This window comes from Alosa pseudoharengus, unplaced genomic scaffold, assembly GCF_046254945.1.
Source record: "Alosa pseudoharengus isolate Yale_2024_CS ecotype anadromous, Long Island Sound unplaced genomic scaffold, YU_APseudo_1.1 YU_APseudo_1.1_scf_11, whole genome shotgun sequence".
Lineage (NCBI taxonomy): Eukaryota > Metazoa > Chordata > Actinopteri > Clupeiformes > Clupeidae > Alosa > Alosa pseudoharengus.
The window spans coordinates 10,445,327-10,465,722 of NW_027468576.1; the positions used below are offsets into that span (position 1 = coordinate 10,445,327).

Below are 20,396 nucleotides of genomic sequence, written 5' to 3' on the forward strand. Positions count from 1 at the left end.
GTGGGGGGTGGAGTATTCAGAACTTTGTGGAGGATGTGCTTTCATATCACCGCGACTGAATTCCCAGTACTTAGGCATACTTAGGCAAATACTACTCTTCAGGGTAGAATAAGGAGATGTGTTAAAATAAATGAGCAGTGCGTCCCTGCTTAAGGGAGTGTAGCTGTGTGTGTGTGTGTGTGTGTGTGTACAGTGTGTGTGTGTGTGTGTGTGTGTGTGTGTGTGTGTGTGTGTGTGTGTGTGTGTGTGTGTGTGTGTGTGTGTGTGTGTGTCTCAATCGTATACATTCATTACCCTCCAAAAGCAGGAAGGTTCTAATTACCATCACACAAGGGTTGTGTCAACAACAAGCATTCAAAAGAATCCTAGACAAAACCCAGGCGTTTTACAGAGAAAATTAGGTAAGTGGAAGCGGTGCTTTTAACGGAGATATTTATTATGCCTTTACAGAGCTGTAAAAGCAGCAGGGCGCCTGAGGTCCGGCGGGTCCAAGGGCCATTCTCTCCTCTCCTCTCCTCCGCCTTTCACTTTGGAGCCTCCATTTGGACTTCCCTTTCACTGGGTCTGCACAATCGTTTGATTAAGCTACAACACAGAACATTACAAATGCTTTTTTACTCCTTTCTCCCTCACTCTCTCTCTCTCTCTCTCGGGCGCTCTCAAGGCGTTTTGCTCTGAACTGACTGAACAGCAGCAGGCGTGGAAGAATGTGTGTGTGTGTGTGTGTGTGTGTGTGTGTGTGTGTGTGTGTGTGTGTGTGTGTGTGTGTGTGTGTGTGTGTGTGTGTGTGTGTGTGTGTTTGTTATGGGAGGGTGAAAGAAAAGAAAAGTAAGAAAAGGGGGATAAAAATGCCCTGCAGACCACTTTTTTTTACAAACAACTTCACAGCGCGGTCGTTATTGGTTTGCCGCTCACCTCACTCCACCCCACACTTCTACTACTACTACACACAGAACTTCAAAATGCTTGCAACCAAGTTGAACCGTCTCTTCAACTGTTCTGCTACTCAAATCCCAAACGTTTGCCCCCGAGGGGGGGGGGGGTCATCTCAGACCATGAGCGACTGAGGGGAACCTGAACGGGGATGTCCCGTAACGAGTGGATCAGAGACAAAAGGGGGATGTGGGGGAGTGGGCCATGGTGGGATGATGCATGGTGGCGGAGCCCCTGAGAAGAACACTGCTACAGCCAGGGAACAGTGGGGGTGTCCGTGTGAGTGTCTGTGTGTGTGTGTGTGTGTGTGTGTGTGTGTGTGTGTGTGTGTGTGTGTGTGTGTGTGTGTTTTAAAACGGCCCTATCAGACACTGGCGTTAGTCCACCAGCCTATAGCTGAGTCAGGCTCTAATGTCTCAAACATGCATGGAAACCTGGAAGTGATGTGGAGATGTGGTTTGAATCACACACACACACACACACACACACACACACACACAGAGTATGGGAAAGTATGAGACAGAAAACAGATTGAAGAAATACTGCAGGGAAAAAGAAGTGCTGGGTTAGACAAGCACAGCAAGAGAGCGCAAGTTAGAATGTGTGGATTTTAGCAAACCCCTGGAGCCCACGTCTGTATTCAGGTGCGTTTGGTCCATAATGGCTGCTCTCATGAGCTCCGTTCTGCAAGGAAGCCAAGAGGCCTGTCTGATCTGAAATTCTCCTAATGCGTGTGCGCATTTGTGTTCATTTGTGATCTATGTCTGTGTCTGTGTGTGTGTGTGTGTGTGTCTCATACACATCAACACACTCACAACCGCTCCACTAAATATAGTCTATCATCCTCAGAGTTCTAAAGCCATACTTTAGATGCACCCCCCCTGATGCGCACGTCGTATAACTGATTACACGTGTACAATTGCACGCTTCAGGGTGTGCACGTGGATGCTGTGTACGAGTACATTCTATTCCATCCAGGCCTACATAAATCTGTGCATCCAATGACTTTTCCAGAAACGGAGGGGCACAGACCTCGCATGTCATGCCTAGTAAAATATATCAGAGTTGAGACGCGTGTCCCAAGTTCCTCATCCTGAAAAATGTTATGACTGTCGTCATAGTGTTGTGACTATACGCTATGTCAAACGTTAAACTTTGTCTCGACAGATTTATGTGACTGATTTTATGTTCCAGTGCTTTGGTGAATGTCATCATCCCCGTCATGCCTAACAAATGCGTTATTGTCAACGGCATGGCTGGAGGATGATGGTGCCTGTTTCACAATGACTTCGAAATATAGCAGGAGTTTTGAACGTCTAGGCAGTTTACAGCCGCAGTCAAAGTAATAGCTTTATTATTCACTCCTGCGAAAAGTCACAGTGGGGGTACTTGTTGACACTGTTGCCACAACTGTGAGCTAAACAACAATGTTGTTTAATTTCTCCCGAGCCAGCAGCTGAGGATGGAGCTGGAAAGCATTACTGAGACAGTCACCAGAGAATCAGAGGCAGTTCAGTGGAGAGGGGGTGGGGGGGGCGAAAAGATGAGGGACATAAGGCATAACCAGCCCCAGCCCCAGCCCCCCCCCATGGAACCAATCTAAGTCCGAGTTCTCAGCTGGATAGAGAACACCATGTTCTACCTTAGAACCAGCCCTGATCCTATCAGAACCCCAGGGCATCTCAGGAGCTAAGTGGAACCAGACTTTCTCTGGGTCCCAGGGCCATAAAAGTCAGAAATAGAAAAAAAGGGCCAAACCACCACGAGGAGTGAGAGGCAGAAAAAGGAGAATGCACCTCAGATACACATCTCAGAGGTCCAACGACTTCCCCTCACCCCTTCTCTTTCCCCTTTTTACAAGAGTTTTCCATTCTCTGCAAAACAAACATGTCGGCCAAGAAACCCCTGGAAGCTGGGACAGTCGGCATGTTCCCCTGTACCAGACTCAAGAGAGATAAACGAAAACAATAAAAAAAAACACTCTTTTATCAGTCTATTATCTCAACTTGGTTCTCTCTTCTCTCCTCCACACACGCAGACACACACGCACACACACACACACACACACACGCACAGACACACACACACACACACACAACTGGGCTGAGCACGAGGCCCCAGAGCTGCTGACTAGGCACAGCATCACCTAGTGAAGCTGTCACCACCTACAGGGATCCATCCCCTCCCCAACGGCCCCGTCACCTCCACCTTACAGCAGAGGGAAGAAAGGGGGCAAAAAGATGGGGGGGGGGGGGTGCAGATGGGACGTGTCCAAATACAACGCTGCTTTTCTTACCCCGTCTGCTTTCACGTTGTTCTGCTTCACACACACACACACCAGTTGGTCATTATTACTAGTCAACTCAGCAGACCCAATCTCCCCGCAGACATCCCGACGTCAAGACCTAGGCAGCAGCAGTGGCCGTTACGACGTGTTTTATAGACTTCTGAAAATAAAACCGACAATATTGAAATGCAGCACCATTTCTGTCCAAATACAAAAAAAAGTTCATTAAAGGCACTTCAAACTCGGGCAAGAAACCTAATCGATCTCGTGCGTCATTTAAAAACACTCCAAAATAACTTGAAAGCCCACACTCTTCAAGAGCTGCCAAATGAATCCAAAAAAACGAGCTCTGATACGATGACATTTTCATCCAAACGAGCCAGATGACGGCTTTTTCCATGCTAGCCCGCTCCCGGAGGCAGCCCGTTACATGCGGACGTCACGGCGTGTACACTCGTGCCTGTAAAACGAGGCCGTGAGTGGCAGGGCAGGAGCATGAGCGCATGCTGTTTGGATGCGATGCTCGGAAAAAGCGGGTACGACTCGGAGCCAAGCAGCCGTAAGTCATTCCTAATGACTGTTTTTCATGTGAAGCCTTTTTAATGGGCTTTTAATGCATCAGATGCAGGTAGCCGGGGCACTGGGAATCATATGAGCCAGGGGTACGCTATGCGTATGTGTCAAATAAGGGAAGGCAGAGATCCATTGGAGAAAGGGCGGTGGTGTTCTGAACAGAAAGATCTGAGTCAAATGTGCATGAAGGTTGAAAGTTCAGGAGCGGAGGCTGTTGAAATTTAGAGTCAATAAGGTAAGGTGTCATGGCCAGGGTACTTACTGTAGGACATACTAGCTTTTGATGATACGAAAGTGAAAGTGTGAAAGATATCTGCTGGATGACTTGTCATTCTTGTAATATCAGGGGACAGCGCTACTCTCTGCAGGCATGCACATGGGGGCTCACGGACATGCCCCCAGAGTCTAGCGCTATAGCTGCCTGGCTATTTTAGCTGTTGAAACTAGCAACTCGAGCTAGGTAATACCGATCCCTTTCTTTTTTTTCGTACCGACAGTACTCGGTGGCCTTAAGAAACGGAGATCTATGTGAAAAGTCGCTGGATTTCTCCTTTAAGTGGTTGTCATCTTCAATTAAATGACAGGAGACAGAAGTAAAAAATACTGATCAACGGCTATGACACACAGACTTGCGATCATTGTGAAAAACATTTGCAATACCACTGCCAGATTTTCGATGGTTATGCTTAGTTTTAAGTTCAGTCCAAAAAAACAAAAAACTGGCAGCCAACACAGCAATGTCACAAACACAACATCAATCAGATAGAAAGCAAGAACATTCGCTTTTTTGTTTGTGTCTTTTTTACTTTTCTTCACATTTATCCCATTGAAATCCCTTTCCATCAAAGTGGCGTGTAGTAACGAGACATCTTAGAACAGGCTCAGTTCCACTGAAAGAATGGATGGAGTTTTAATGGCTTTAGGAGTCCTCAATGCTCACTGAGTCAGTAGAGCGCATTCATGTGCATTCACAAGTCCGAGTTCTGATTGAGAACCGGTCCTGTGGCTTCTTCTATGCTCGCAGGTCAATACACATGTGCATTCACAAGTCCGAGTTCTGATTGATAACCGGTCATGTGGCTTCTTCTATGCTCGCAGGTCAATACACATGTGCATTCACAAGTCCGAGTTCTGATTGATAACCGGTCCTGTGGCTTCTTATATGCTCGCGGGTCATTGCAGGACTCATGTTATCAGCGTTGGACCTCCATTAGGGAGCTGTGAGCAGGACCTACATTTGATCCCTCGTGCAGTCTTTCCTGCCCTGATCCAGTCTTCCTTTTCTACTCTGTTTTTTCCATTAGTGATGTGAATGAAGCAAGGCAGACACACACACACACACACACGGGTTACGTTCAGAACAGTCAGAAACATCACAGGGCTGTAAGAACACTCTCTGCCAGGGTAAATTCTTTCTCTCTCTTGCTCTTTCCATCCAACTCTCTCTCTCTTTTCAATATCCTTCCACGCTTCTCATAACGATGAACTCATAAGTTAGCCATTCAGATCTGCATCTCCAACAGATTTCTCCCGAGTGCGGAAACAGAGTGCGGCTCTTGACAGCAGCACGGCTAATCAGAACAGTAAATCTCTATTAGCAGACGCTGCTAAATCACACTGGCTGCCTCTCCTCCACTCCTCTTCCTCCCCTGTCCTCCACTCCACGCATAGCCCTTGCTTTTCCATTCATTCCAAATATCATCTTTCTCTCTTTTTCCTCCCCTCAGTCTCTCCATCTCTTTCTCTCTTTCCACCACACATTTCTTCCTCTGTCCATCTCTGACTTTTTTTGTCTCCCTCTGTGTGTCTTTCGTTGGCCAAAGTAAAGGGCTAGAATGCTACATTAGGTTTCAGTCAGCCTTATAAATCACACAGAGAGACCAGATCTCTGGCCCAACATGTCAGAGGTGCAAAAGAACATAGTGGACATGTCTGTGTTGAGAAATCTCTCAGGAAAGAGAGTGCCTGTGTGTGTGTGTGTGTATGTGTGTGTATGTGTGCCAGTGTGTGTGTGTGTGAAAATAAGAATGGTGAGAGAGAGCTAGAGAGCAAAACAGATAGATAGATAAATAGAGAAAGAGAGAGAGAAAGAGAGCGAGAGAGCAAAATAGATAGATAGATAGATAGATAGATAGATAGATAGATATAGATAAAGAGAGAGAAAGAGAGAGAGAGAAAGAGAAAGACTCTGGACTCGGAAGGGAAAAACAAGTCAAATGAGGGGGAAAAAGAACGCGTGTCTGTGGGATGATGTACCATATGGCAGAATAGTGGTGCATAAGTTCCTGACTTGAGTAATTCTGCTCTTAAATATGTCTGAATGAGAAAGCGGTCATATCACGTCTGCACTCAAGTTACCCCAAGAACCAGACACCAGACAGCATGTGCTTCTGTCTGCCTGTGTGTGTGTGTGTGTGTGTGTGTGTGTGTGTGTGTGTATGTGTGTGAGAGTGAGTGTGTGAGAGAAAGACGGAGAAAGAGAGAGTGCAAGTGTGTGAATCTGAATGAGTGTACACATGCACTCCTGCCCAGTGACTCGGTTGCTGCGGTTTAACCGACGACTTTACAAGCGAAACCCCACAGGCCGTCCAGCGGTGGGAGCGATCTCTCTTTCGAGTGTGCGCGAGACTAGGGAGTGTGTTTGCACACGCTCGCTACATTCCGGTGATCAAAGGCCCGCGCGGATCAGAGTCCTGATCAGAGTCTTCATGGCACCCGGCGGGCGCCAATCCCAGAGGATCACTCACATCTCATCAAGACAGTGGAGGTAACATAATAAGGCCTGATCAAACTGCACTAGCACTTCAAAGTGTTGTCTGCCTGCCTGCTAACTAGCGCGCCGCTGTGGCTCTGTGGCAGTGGGACCAGGAGAGCTGCACTGCTTGAAGATGAAGAGCCGGTGATGGAGCGCATCGCAACACATTTGCAACCCTTGTGGGAGGAATGTCTGTTTATTTAACTCTGCATCATGAAATATTGACGCCATAGTTAACTTTTTGTTGACGCCATAGGTTTTTTTTTGTGCACATGGCCTATACTCACATTCATGCACGCCTGCACACACGTGCACACACACACACACACACATACGTTGTGTCCACATTACTGTACAATGTGGTGAAAAAGACCATGAGGCATAATTTCCATATTAAAGCAACACAATACAGTTATTTTACCTTAAAAAGGTCAAATAAAAGTTATTTTACCTTCTTTAAGTTTTTACTTTAAGTTATTTTACCTTAAAGTAACTGCTTCAAAAAAAAAAAAAAAAAGTAACCGCTTCAAACTCATTCTGATGCTTCACTGACTTATAATACTGAGAATGAAGTCTCTGACATTGCCAATGCGCACCACAAACACTTGATATTGCACCGTGTAACGTTGTTGATCGGGTAAGATCATAACCCCTTTAGTGAGTTTTGGACTACCGGTAACTGGGGACCGGCTTAGTGCTAAGTGGCGTTGAATATTGACACCAAGTGGCACAGATAGCAATTCTTCCATCATGTTGATTCAAGGGATTATTCCTGGATGAACGATACATGTTACAGTTATCAGTTCCTTATAGCTGCAAGCATCAGTGTCGGCTTAAGAGTAATTGGGCGTTTTTTTTTAAATCAGCCACACACACACATACACACACACACACACAGACACACACACACACCCATCTCCGAGTAGCTGAGGTCACAGCGCCCCCTGCTGAAAACTGAGCAGAACTACCAGATACAAACTGGACTGCCAGCCTGCCCTGTCCCTCTGCGCTGAGGAGTGCTGGGTGCCTTACCTCCGGCTGGATGGCCCTGAAGACTGGCGCGTCCATGAGGGTGATTTGGCTCTGTGAACACACAGCACACACAGACCTCAGAGACAGCTTCCACACACCAGTGATTTGGAATTACATGATAACACACACGTTAGTCAATGTCAAATTTATTTATATAGCTCATTATCATACATAATGGTCATTCATAGTCCAGGGTCAGTGGGAGTGTGTCCAGTGTGTATGGGTGCGTACGTCAGTCACTGGGACAGTTATCCAGTACTCCTCTCCTTATCTGGGTGTTGCTGTCTGACTCAGTAATTGCTTATGCATCTACTCTATGAGGATTCAATGAGCCGTCTGTGTGAACAAACTCAGGTTTCACGGATGGAAGAACGGCACGCATCTGTGCATGCGTGAGTGGCTTTCCCTCCCTGAGTGTGAAGAGTGTGTGTGTGTGTGCGTGTGCGTGCGCTTGCGTGTGTGTGTGTGCGTGTGCGCGCGTGCGTGCATGTGCCTGTGTGTGTGTGAGAGAGAGCACACACCATGAGACAGACAGAGGTCTTTGAATAATAGAAAGGGCTGTCTCAGCTCAGTTGCCCTGTTCTCTTTGGAGAGGAATATGGGTTACTGGGTGGAACATAAATAAGTTACAGGGAGTCTCAGAGCCATGGCAACCCACACGCAGGCCCTCATGGACGGGGAGGAAGAGAGCAGAGCAACCCTAAAGATGCAGGACTCCTTGGAGCCAAAAAAGAGGGAAACCTGACATCTAGTGGTGAAAACTAAGCATTATAATTCCTTGTTATTTATTTATTTGTGTGTGTGTGTGTGTGTGTGTGTGTGTGTGTGTGTGTGTGTGTGTGTGTTCATTTATGAACCTGCCAGTGTAAACACATAAGGACGTGTAGCAAAGAAGTCCTAGAAATCTTGACTCCACATCAAGACACACCAGGCTAGTGTAGAGTAGGAAAGAGAAGCTAAGAACTGCTTCTTCCCAGCTCATGTATCTAGATCTAGCCCCGCCAGCAGGAGGAAATGAATAGTGTGGAAGTAAGTCATCAGCCGATAAGGAGGCATCAGATTTGGCAGATTTACTCTAAGTGCGCACTATCAATCAAATATGCGTTTTATGCAATTTGACAGCGTATCTTTCCTCTTCTACGCATGGAAACTTGTCAGTGTGGTTTTTAGACAGAGGTTTCAAATAACTGCGCACAGCGTACGGTTTGATGAGGCCCCTTTTTTCCAATATGTTTAATTTAAATGGCACAGGAAATTAGCGCCTGCATGACTTCCTGCCAAAAGCCATAAATTATAGCTGAGCAACAGTCTGACCCATTTTGCCTCTCCCCTCCTCTCCTCTCTCTGTCCATCTCTCTGTTTCTCTTGGCTGAACTTCCTGTACTTCCTGGGGGGGGGGGTTCTAACACAGGCTCAGAATTGTACACCGTCTTCCAGTCACACAGGAAAAGTAGAACACTGACTTGAAGTAGATCACACACACAAACACACACACACAAGCCCAAGACAAAACCATAGAAGAGAGAAAAAAGAATTCAACACAACAAAGCACACATATTCAATCACACCCTCAATCACAGAAATGCACACACACACACACACACAAAGGGAAGATTTGGCTCTTACTGCATATTCCTCGGGAGTGACCTTCAGCACATCAAAGACGACGGCGTCAAAGCTCTTCTTCAGCTCCGAGGATCCCTGGTCACTCAGGGACTCAGAGCTGCTGCTCTTCTGCACGAGGGAGCCAGACAGACGCCAAGAGCAGGACGAGAGAGATGGAAGGAGGGATGGAAGGGGCGAGGAAGGGATGAAGAGAGCAGAGAGAAATAAAGAAAAAAAGAAAGAGTGTCAGACGACAGTGCAGCACAGACTTTATTCCATCTGACCGCATCGGAGAAGGCAATGACCGCAGGAGACTGTCTGCTGTCTAAACTCTGTCTAAACTAGGTAACCTCTCAGTGCTGGAAATCACCCCGTTAACATTCACAATGCAATTTGAACATATTAAGACATAGCCACCGAGTGGATTATGGGGGATTGAGTTTTATTAGCCTTACTACACACATTAAAGGCAGCTCTTGGGCACGTCTAAGGGCCGAGCAAAACACAAACACAAACACCACCAACACACATATTGAGTTAAGAATTTACCTCAGACGCCGTGACTGCAGAGGCGGAGACATTTGATTGGCCATTGGGGACATCCATCATTCCCAAACCATCCGTCTCTAGCGAAGGAGTCTCTTCATGATTCTAACAGGGATCAGCTTTGCCTGCCAGGCACTCTGCAAAGACACACACACAGAGTGAGTGTGTGAAGCCAGTATGACGCCTAAGACAGAGTGGAATTTCCAGGACAAACAATGGATTACAAATGTACACACACACACACACACACAGGAACCCGGCTGGACAGAGGACAGATCAGAGACAGGACAGCACCATTCTTGTTTGTGATCCAACATCTTCAGATTAGTGTCACCGCCAGGGAAGCCAAGACACACGTTCAAGTGTATTCACACAAAGTCACATCAGTCACCACACACACACACACACACACACACACACACACACACACACACAGGTAGAGCTGATTTGGCTACAGACCATGGACCAGAAGGAGCTCAGCAGTTTAAGCTTGTATTCTGGCAAGAAATGCATGTGTGTGTGTGTGTGTGTGTGTGTGTGTGTGTGTGTGTGTGTGTATGTGTGTGTGTGTGTGTGATTTCATGGAGCATTTGCTTTCCCTAAATAAAGTCAGGTAAGGGTTACCTGGGGTCACAACCATTATTTATTCGTGTGTGTGGCTTGGCCTAGGTTGATGTAAAAGCAGAGTGAAATGAGATACGCCAGCATAGAGCGTGTCTCATTTCAGGGGCTACATGGTTCTAAGGCCAGATTCGTAGACCAGTTGCGTCATAGAAGCGCGACTAGTGCTGTCCCATTTCGCGGGCTCCTTCGAATTCGGCCGACAAATCCACCCTTCTTTTCCCCGAAACGGAGTGTGCATCGGGTGTATGCTTCGTGGCCTAGATTCGATACGTTTATGACGTTTCATTTAAGACATGGCGAGACAGTCGGCAGAGCCTACACATGTAGCCTAAACATTTAATAAACGGTTTAATAACATTTAAATTAAATGATCGAGATAATGAAAGGCATCTAGCCCTACAACAACACACAGCAAGAGATGAAAACCTGCTAAATGGATGCTCATCAGCTGAACCACAAAGATATTTGTCAACGTTGCAGTTGGAAAAACGTATCGGTCTACAAGCCAGGTCAGTTAACAAGTAAGACAAAGTGCAATGTTATGCATTTAATCAGATATGTCCAAACGACCATTAGCTACAGTCACCACCATAAGTTATAGGCCTACTCAACCGATCACAGCTGTCTGGCTATACGTTACCCTGCTGTCCTAGCCAGGCTACCATAACTGTTGATATTCCCTCCTAAGTTTTTGAAATTAGCCTACATGTCAGCAATCAGAGAAGGAAATTACGCTGCCCATACCCACCTACCTCTTTAAAGTTTGGTTTTAACCAGGCTAGAGAGAAAAAGGCCAAGGCTACTCACATGAATCCAACTCCCTTTGAAATAGCCTCTTGAAAAGTAATGCGACAGTTGTGTGATTGCTTGTTAGCCGGTGGGTGAACAAATTATTTAAAATTGGAGATGGACATGGGCATGGAGATGGGCATGTACCCTCCTATCACATTTTTACTAGTCTTATAATAAATTAATATTGCAGATGCCGCAATTAATTCCTTGATAATGTTTCCTTTGCACTGTAGCCTGAATGTTGTTCTTAGGATAAGTGTCTGCTAAATGAATCAATGTAAACATGCTAAATGATAGGGAAAGGAGCAGCAGCTAAAAAAAATCAATCCTTTTAGTTTGGAAGGACTTGCATAATTGTATATTTTTTTTAATAATTCGAATGGATTGATGATTGCTCTCACTCATTTAGCCTAGTTCATATTATTGTAGCCTATACATTAAACGTAACACGTTGATCTGAAAGGATGCTTTTCACAAACATGAGTTAGAAAGATCAGTAGGCCTACTTGGGCTCATGACGTAACAGGGCGTTCTTTTGGGCTAGACCGTCCCATTTAAAAAAACGTTGGTCCAGCCAGGTCCGGTCTATGCGGTCACAGAAGACCAGTGCTAGGTAGCACGAATGCTCCGAAGCATGCGGCCCCTGAAATGAGACACGCCCATAGTGTGTCTCTGTCTCTCCCCATCTCACACGCACGCACGCGCGCACACACACACACACACGCACACGCACACGCACACGCGAAAAGGAGTATGTCTGAGTTTGTGTGTTTTGGAAGTGAACTTCTGGGGACAGGTGTGTCTAAGCCCTTATGTCTCTGTGTGTGTGAGAGCGTGTGTGTATGTGAACGTGTGTCTAATAGTAAACAGGTGTTCGTTCGACTCCGTGGGGCTTTAAGTGTCAGCCGTTCTGTAATCCTAATTAAACCCTCTCACTCACGTATTCACACACACACATACACACACACACACACCTAATAAATCCAGAATTGTATCATTCCTCATATAGCATTTGAGCAGCATGCATACAAATAAGTCTCTCCCCAACACCAGGCCCAAGCTCACACACGCACGCGCACACACACACACACACACTGAGGGAAGATTTGCCTCTTATTACATATTCCTCGCACACACACACTTCCCTTTCTCACAGGTGAGAAGCAGCCACTGCTGTCCCCCAAGCGCCCATCTACCTGTGTGTCAGATGAGCATCGTGACGTAGCATGTGCTAGACTCTGCTCTCCTCCGAAACACTGCTCACGGTATCGTCACGCCAGACGTCTGTCAATACCTAAGGAGGGAGAGAGAGGGAGAGAGAGAAAGAGAGAAAGCAGGAGAGAAAGAGAGAGAATCATGATTAGACGTTCAATATACAGAATTCGAACCCAGCTTCTCTCCCAGCTAACAAATAAGCACATCACAGAATTACAAACATCTTTCCATCTTTCTAAGAATTTTCTTAACTTTGTGAATCTACTTAAGAGTTATCGTAAGACCTCCTTAAGAACAAAGGTGTTCTTAAACCTCAGAATCGGTCGCAGTTTCATTCTTATCTGAATCTCTTTTTTTCCCCATTTTGACAGGGCGTGCCAATTGTTCTTAATTAGCATCTAAATCCCCATAAAAGGGCATGATACTGCAGGGCCGTGTGCACACAAATTGAGACTGAGGCATACCATATATTATACACTAATTGAGCAAGTCAATTTGATTACCGTATGCCTATAGAACACATGCTGTGAAGTGAAAACACTGCTGCAGGAATTAAACAGTAAATTCGTTATATAGTCGTTATATTTAGTAGTTAGTATAAAAAGTGAGTGTTATTGGTTGTGTTTATTTGTTTTAAAATACCTTAATGCTTTGTAAAATAGTGTAATATATTTTATCATTATAAATAATTATAATAAATTATAATTATTATATGTATTATAATTCTATTACATTTTACACCTGCAGAAATGATGAAAATGCAATAACCCTTTATTTTGCACAAACAAGTCAGTTCTCAAAAGAGTGCTCGAGTTTTTGTAGATTCTGTTCTTACCTAATAACAAGACAACATTGGTGAATGCCAGAATCTTAATCGTAAAAACTGCTTAAGTGGGTTAAGAACATATTTCTTCGTAAGAACGGTTGATGAATGAGTCCCAATGACCGCAAGACATCACAGAATTATCTGACAGAGAAATGGTTAAAAAGAAGCCAGATGACCAACATAAATGAATCAAAGCTACCACATACTGCTTAACTCCAACTCAGTGGTCATTTACACCAAGAGAAGCAATCATTGTGCATGTTTCAATGGCATCTCAGTCCCAACAAAAGACATTTGCCACGTTCTTCCTTTTTCAGAAGAAAACACACAGACACATCCATTCAGTAACGCTGCAAATGCTGACCAATGTCCACCACAAGGGGGAGTCAGACATTTGCAAACATTCTTACCAGCTGTGGGCAGAGAGCTAAATGGACAATTGCAAAACTGTCTGTACTTTCATAATGATCCAGGACCTGTTTTCATATTAGGTATTAAGTGGTTAAGTTTTGCACCAGCATAGGAGTGACAGATCCACAATCAGCTGTTTGAAACCATGGGGAGAAAAATGTAACTAGAGAGGATTGATTACAGCTACTGCCAGTGTTACAAAGGAGCACTTGTATGTGAGGGAGCATTTGTGAGCATGTGGTGTGTACGTGTGTGTGTGTGTGTGGGGGGGGGCTTGAGGAAGACAGACAGAATGGGAGACAGCATGAGTGTATGGGTACAAATGTCAAAAAGAATGGACTGAGATGATTTTGTGTGTGTGTGTGTGTGCACAGGCATGCATGTGTATTTGAGACAATAAAAATAATAACATAATAATTAACGAGTTTTAATAAGTGTTTTTCTTTCATAAATGTGACTAAGCCAGAGGACCATAAAAAGACAGAGAGGAGAGAGGTGAGAGAGAGAGAATGTGAGTGTGTGACTTGAGAGTGTGAGGGGGGATGAGAGCCAGCGTGTGTGAGAGGGGGAAAAGGTTTCAGATGTGACCCTGCACAGGAGTCACGCAGTTTAAAGCCAGGGTCACATGAGGGTCACTTGGGAGAGGGCAGCGCGGCCTACAGGGCAACACTTGGCCTTCGGGGAATTCACAACCGCGACTGATTTAGGACAGAGAGAGAGAGAGAGAGAGAGAGAGAGAGAGAGAGAGAGAGAGAGAGAGAGAGAGAGAGAGAGAGAGAGAGAGAGAGACAGAGAGGGAGAGAGAGGGAGAGAGAGGGAGAGAGAGGGAGAGAGAGGGAGAGAGAGGGAGAGAGGGAGAGAGAGAGGGAGAGAGAGAGGGAGAGAGAGAGGGAGAGAGAGAGAGAGACCACTGTAGCCATAAAAAGGCCTCAAATGCACTGCACTTGAGAACCAAGATGAAAATGCCAAAACTCCAAATCCTTGTTGAAAACAACGTGCTCTGCAGTATATCAAATGAAGATGTTGACCCAACTCTCCAGCTCCCCACTGGGTGATGACAGAGGAGAGGTTTGTGAGCAGAATAAGGCAAATGCTGACGGTGTTTGCTCACTCTCAATGTGGCTCACTGACACTCATTCAAAACTCAAGAATTAAGCCTACAGACAGCACAGTTGGTAGACTGACCAATTTCATTAGCACCAATTTCCATCTGCAGTTGGAGCTCTTCCAGAGGGTGAAAACAGTAGCAGGAGACTTAAGGAAGTGGCATACTCCTCCATGCACATAACGTGCGTCATTGACGCGCGGCCACATATGTTGGGAGTCTCGCAACACCCCCCACCCCCCCCCACGACACACACACACACACACACACCACGTTGGTGACGCAATTCTCGCCACGTGCCGCACGCGTGGGACAAAAAGGCAGGACTATATTCCGGCCCTTGAAGTCTACATCTCCTAATGCCAAATGTCTCGGTTACCGAGGCACCAGGCAAAAACCAGCAACTCCGAGCCGAACCTGTCCTCACAGTGAGGCTTCTGATGCCGGTTATGTGTGGACGTTTGAGTGGATTACAGCGGGTCAAGTACTTTTCACCTTTGTGTTTCTGCGCATCCTCACACACATTGGAATAGCGGACACAGCGACCAGCAAGCCACACAGTGGGCCTGCCAACCCCCCCCCCCCCCCCCCCCAGCGTGACAATGTAGGCCCTCCAGTTCAGTGCTTCACAATCGCTTGCAGTCTGGTTTCCATGGGATTGCCATGGTGATGAGAGCGTTTGAGCACTCTTCCAAAACAACTCAACAAAAAACAACAAAGAAACAGAATAAAAGAAGTGGAAAAGAGATGAGAGAAATCCAGCCGTCCTGCTGGTGGAGACAGCAAATGGTGCTGGAGACAACGACTGCATATGAAGACGGAAGATGGAGATTTTCAGCTGAAATGTGCGGTGTGACGATGGGCAATTTTGTGCCGGCGAACCGCTGGGCGATGTGACGCGACCACTCTAATGGCGCAACTTCACAGCTGCAGTTTAAGAGTGACTGAGGCACTTCTGGACCACTTTACCAGCTGATGGGGAAGAGAACAGAATCAAAATAAAACACATTAAAATAAAATAAAGTTGACTTGACTTACGTTTGAGTGTCAGAGAGAGAGGAATGGCAAGATACGAGGCCCCACACACACACACAGCTATGGGGAAGGTTTCCCAGTCGAGCTGCTCTCTGGTTTCCTGCCCTCCTGTCCACAGGGATCAGGCTGCAGGCCTCTTCCCACAATCCTCGGAGGCGGCGAGTTTACCGAGAGCGCCAAGCACACAGGCCTAATGACAGGGGATGACCGCTCTGTCTCACAAACACCCCCCGTGAGAACGCTTCAGGCTGGGACAAGACGCCATGACTTCTCCATGTAACGGTCACATTTGACATAAGTGGACTCTTTTCATTTTTAATAATGGCTTCTCTTTTGACCCTTTTTTATTATACATCTATGCAATTCATGTTTGTGTCTACGTTAGAGTGCAAATGTGTGAAGGTTTGTGTTCGTTTGAGAGAGAAGGTAAGCTGGAGTGAAAAGTAGAGTGAGAGGGAAAAGGAAGAAAGAGAGAGAGAGAGAGAGAGAGAATGTGTGAGAAAGAAAGAATGAAAATGAGAGAGAGCAGGAGAACGTGTGAGAGAAAGAGAATGTGAGAAAGAAAATGAGAGAATGAGAGGGAAAGAGAATGTGTGAGAGAAGAGGAGAGAGAAGAGAAAAAGAGAGATAGAGGGTGCTGGCAGGCAGGTGGTGATAAATGAAAACGAAGGCCATTGAGTGCAGGTGGGTGGACAGATGAAGGAATGGATGGATAATGAAGGAGGAGGAAGAGGAGGAGGAGGAAGTCTCCTGTTGGGACCTGTTGCAGAGGAAGTGAAACTAAAATAATGACTAAGCCTAAAGGGATGCAGGCCTCTCTCTCCTCTCCTCTCAATCATGCTTTTCTTTCAGCCTCTTCTCTTTTTCTTTCTTTCTCTTTTTCTCCTACTCATGCTTTGGAGCTTTTTCCATGGTGTGTTCTTAAAAGATTGTGTGCAATCCACAAAACACAACTACTTTTCAAAATAAATATCAAGTCAGTGTGTAGACCATGTGTGTGCACATGTCGACATACTAAAATGACTGTGTGTGTGTGTGTTGGTGTCTTTCCTGGGTGTTACACAATGGGCGGGCCAGGCAGTGTGTGAGCGATGTGTTTACAGACGGCTGTTGTACTCCTTGCTCTGCACACGGCCACATGTTCCTCTTTCTCGTGTGCGGGAGCCCCTGTGCTCTTGTCATCCCTGCCGTTCACTCATCCTTCATCTCTCCCTTTCTCTTCCTCCGCCACCTCTCATCCCTCACTCCCTCTCTCTCTCTCGCTCGCTCTCTCTCCCTGGCAGCCAGCGCAGCAAGCTGTCTGTCCACTATGAGTATCCCCCGGGGGACAAAGGCGGACAGCCGATGAGAGACAGACGCAGAAATGGAAAAAATGAGGTCACCTGCTTCTCCTCTCTTATGTGGGAGTTTGAGGGAGGAAGGGAGTGAGTGAGACAGAGAGAGTTTTGTAAGAGTTTTGGATGAAAGGAGGAGGTGGAGGAGAGGGAGGGAAAAAAAAAAGAAATGGAGAGGGTTCTGTATGTGTCAGACAGACTCTGTAACTGACAACAGAGGTTTATTTCAGGCACAGACAAGGTAGTGTGTGAGAATGAAGAGGGAGAGAAGACGAGATTGAAACATGGAGGAGAGAGAGAGAGAGAGCGAGAGAGAGAGAGAGAGAGATGGGGGGGACAGAGAGAGCAAGATAGAGAGATGAGGGGTGATAACACCTTCTCTAAGACTGTACAATCTGCACAGAAACAGAAGGCTGAGATAGCAGCCAAAGAGACAGAGACAGACAGAGAGAGAAGGGAGGAGGAGAGGAGAACAGGAGGGGAGGAGGAGAGACGGGGAGGAGAGAGAAGGGATGAGAGGAGGGAAGGAGGAGAGGAGGGGAAGTGCCATCCCTGTTTAAATGGTGCCAGACAGACACTGGGCAGCACAGCGGGCATCTCGTCCGGTCACAGATGGCCAGTAGATAGCCTCGCATGTGTAGTGATGGCACTGAATCCGCTTCTAGTAAAGGGCACGAGTCAATGCCAGAGCTGGGATTCTTCTTTTCCTCTACTGCCACCACTGCCCAGGCCGATGCCCACGCCCACCCGTCTGGCACTGCCGTATCACCGTCAGGTGACCCGCTGCCTCCTTGAAGGACGGACAGTCATAATGGGAGTCACGGGCTTTTGTCGCGCCAGATGACAAACAGCGGCCGTCCGCGTGGCCTCTTGAACGAGGTGGGCCAATTACAGCTCCCGCTCCAGGCCAGACTCCATAAGGAGCCGAATCGCACGGCGCCGACGTCAACGAGCAGGGCATCATTAAAACGGCATTGCTGTTGTTCGTCACCACTGCTGGGAGACCGTGTGTCTCTGTGTGTGGGTGGGTCAAGCAAGGACATGCAAACAATCCTGCTCTGTTAACAGAGGGTAGTGATTGTGCACGCACACACACACACACACACACACACACACACACACACGCCAAGTGTATCATAATCTCAAGCACTGGTTTATTTAGAGACTTAACACTTGTCCTCATTACACAGCACTCCTGCTCACCACTGTGTACTAAAGCAGGTTTTCACATCACACACACACACACACACACACACATGCATTCACTCTGTAGGTACACTAATGAATTATACCACCATAGGATCTATGTACTTGAACCTAGTGGCAGCACTAATCCTAGTTATACACAAAGACGCTTCAGTGTGTGTGTGTGTGTATGCGCATGCGTGTGTGTGTGTTGAATGCATCCTGTGGTGCAGCAGCAGCTGTGATGCAGGTTAAGGCTTGGCAACAGCAGGTCTGCAAGTCGCCGCTGTACAGCGCAGACCAGAGCTTTGTGGGGGAAGTGTGAAGTGGGCCGCAGTGCAACAGGAACAGGGTCTCAGCAGCTCTCTCTGTGTGTGTGTGTGTGTGTGTGTGTGTGTGTGCGCTTCAGGTTAGTATCAGCGGAGTGCTGTGATCGAAATGCTGGACAGAGCATTAAGAGAGGGGTGTGTGTGATGACCATCACAGGTCAATTAGTCTAATAGCTGTTTTTTTTTGTTTGTTTTTTAGGTGTGGCCTTTAAAGAGAGTAATCCTACATGAATGGAAGTATATGGGTCACTGAAGCGTCAACTTTGCATCCGTGCACCACATTTGCAACTTTGTATGTGTACGCAAACACACACACACACACACACACACACACACACATATTGTATTCTTAAACACACCAGGGTGCCTGCATCAGCAGGCTGGACTGCAATGGTAAGCAGGTCGATAAATGCTCTATTCTCACACTCTCACACACACAGCTCGATACATGTAGTCACACAGCAGGTTAAAGTGAATTGGATCGATCCCATGGGGGGCCAATGTGCATTTGGCTGTGCGAAAGTAAGTAAGTGTGTGTGTGTGTGTGTGTGTGTAAATCTTGTGGAGGACATTGTTAGGGACAAAGAATGTGTATGGACTTCCCCAGGAGGGGAATTCATCAGCATAATCATCTCTCCCTTGGCAGCGGAAGGCAGACACTCACACACAGACAACAGCCACATGCACACACATGCACACACACACACTCACTCACACACACACACACACACACACACACTCACACACAGACGACACACACACACACACGCGGTCACTCCCTCATCCTCCCTTCACAGCATGCGTCTCCATTTCCATTGGTCTTTACAAAGGAAATGAAGAACAGGAGAGACCTGCCTCATCAACTGACCAGAGAGCAGAACACTGACCATAATTCCACTTGGCTGAGAGAAGAGACAGAAAGCAGACCTCGGAGAGGGGCGGGCTGACAGCTCAGTAGCTTTATCTTGTGACATGAAAGCAATGTCACGTCAGCCACAACAGTGCTTCGGAGGGAAACATCGATCTGTGAGGAGCTCTTTAATGTGACACTGCGATCGCTGGCCTGTGGGGCTCGCCAAGCGCAGTTTAGTTGGACACACACACACACAGAACACACCATTAAGACATGTCAGATCTGCTAGCACTCGATTTCATGTTATGCCCAAATACCACTTTTAACGTATTAGAAAGGATTAGGCGAGATTACGTAGTAATTAATGTGTGTGTGTGCGCAGCACTCATGGGTCAGATTGTGTAAGCGGGCATGTCTGAGACCGTGGTTGGGTTTATGAATGGGGTTGGGTGCACGTGTTAGTGTGTGAAGGCATGAATGAGTAAAAGTGTCATCGCTTAATTGTGTTTGTATATCCAGAATGTGTGTGTGTGTGTGTGTGCGTGCGTGTGTGTGTGTCTGTGTGTGTGTGAGTAAGTGCTCAAGATATGTCTGGCTGGATGTAGAGTGTGGAATTATGTCTGGATCGTGTGTGTGTGTGTGTGTGTGTGTGTGTGTGTGTGTGTGTGTGTGTGTGTGTGTGTGTGTGTGTGTGTGTGTGTGTGTGTGGAATGCTGCATATGGAGGTGCTCTCCAGGTTGCCAGAGTAACTCTGTGTGTACGTGTGTGCGTATGTGTGTGCGTGTTACCAGGAAGCGTGGACCCATGCTGCAATATATAAACAGGATCTGAGCGGGGCCTTGAGTCTGTCCAGACTGCTTTCATTGCTTTGGAGTTCATATAAAACCCCTCATATCAGAGCCCGCTAGCCTGAAACTCACTCTTCCTCCTCCTCATATCAGAGCCCGCTGATCTCT

The 20,396-nt window shown here is 46.7% G+C and overlaps 1 protein-coding gene across 3 annotated transcripts in view; it reads right to left on the reverse strand.

Moving 5' to 3' along the window:
• The window catches only part of ralgps2 (Ral GEF with PH domain and SH3 binding motif 2), a 119,491-nt gene that overhangs the window by 69,048 nt on the left and 30,047 nt on the right, over window positions 1-20,396 (reverse strand). For all 3 annotated transcript variants that reach the window (XM_076277974.1, XM_076277972.1, XM_076277973.1), the window contains exons 2-5: window positions 12,344-12,441; window positions 9,735-9,868; window positions 9,207-9,314; window positions 7,581-7,631 (exon numbers count right to left, since the gene is read on the reverse strand). In XM_076277974.1, the coding sequence (XP_076134089.1) occupies window positions 7,581-7,631; window positions 9,207-9,314; window positions 9,735-9,794 (219 nt within the window). In that variant the 5' untranslated portion in view covers window positions 9,795-9,868; window positions 12,344-12,441. The remainder of the gene's footprint in view (window positions 1-7,580; window positions 7,632-9,206; window positions 9,315-9,734; window positions 9,869-12,343; window positions 12,442-20,396) is intronic.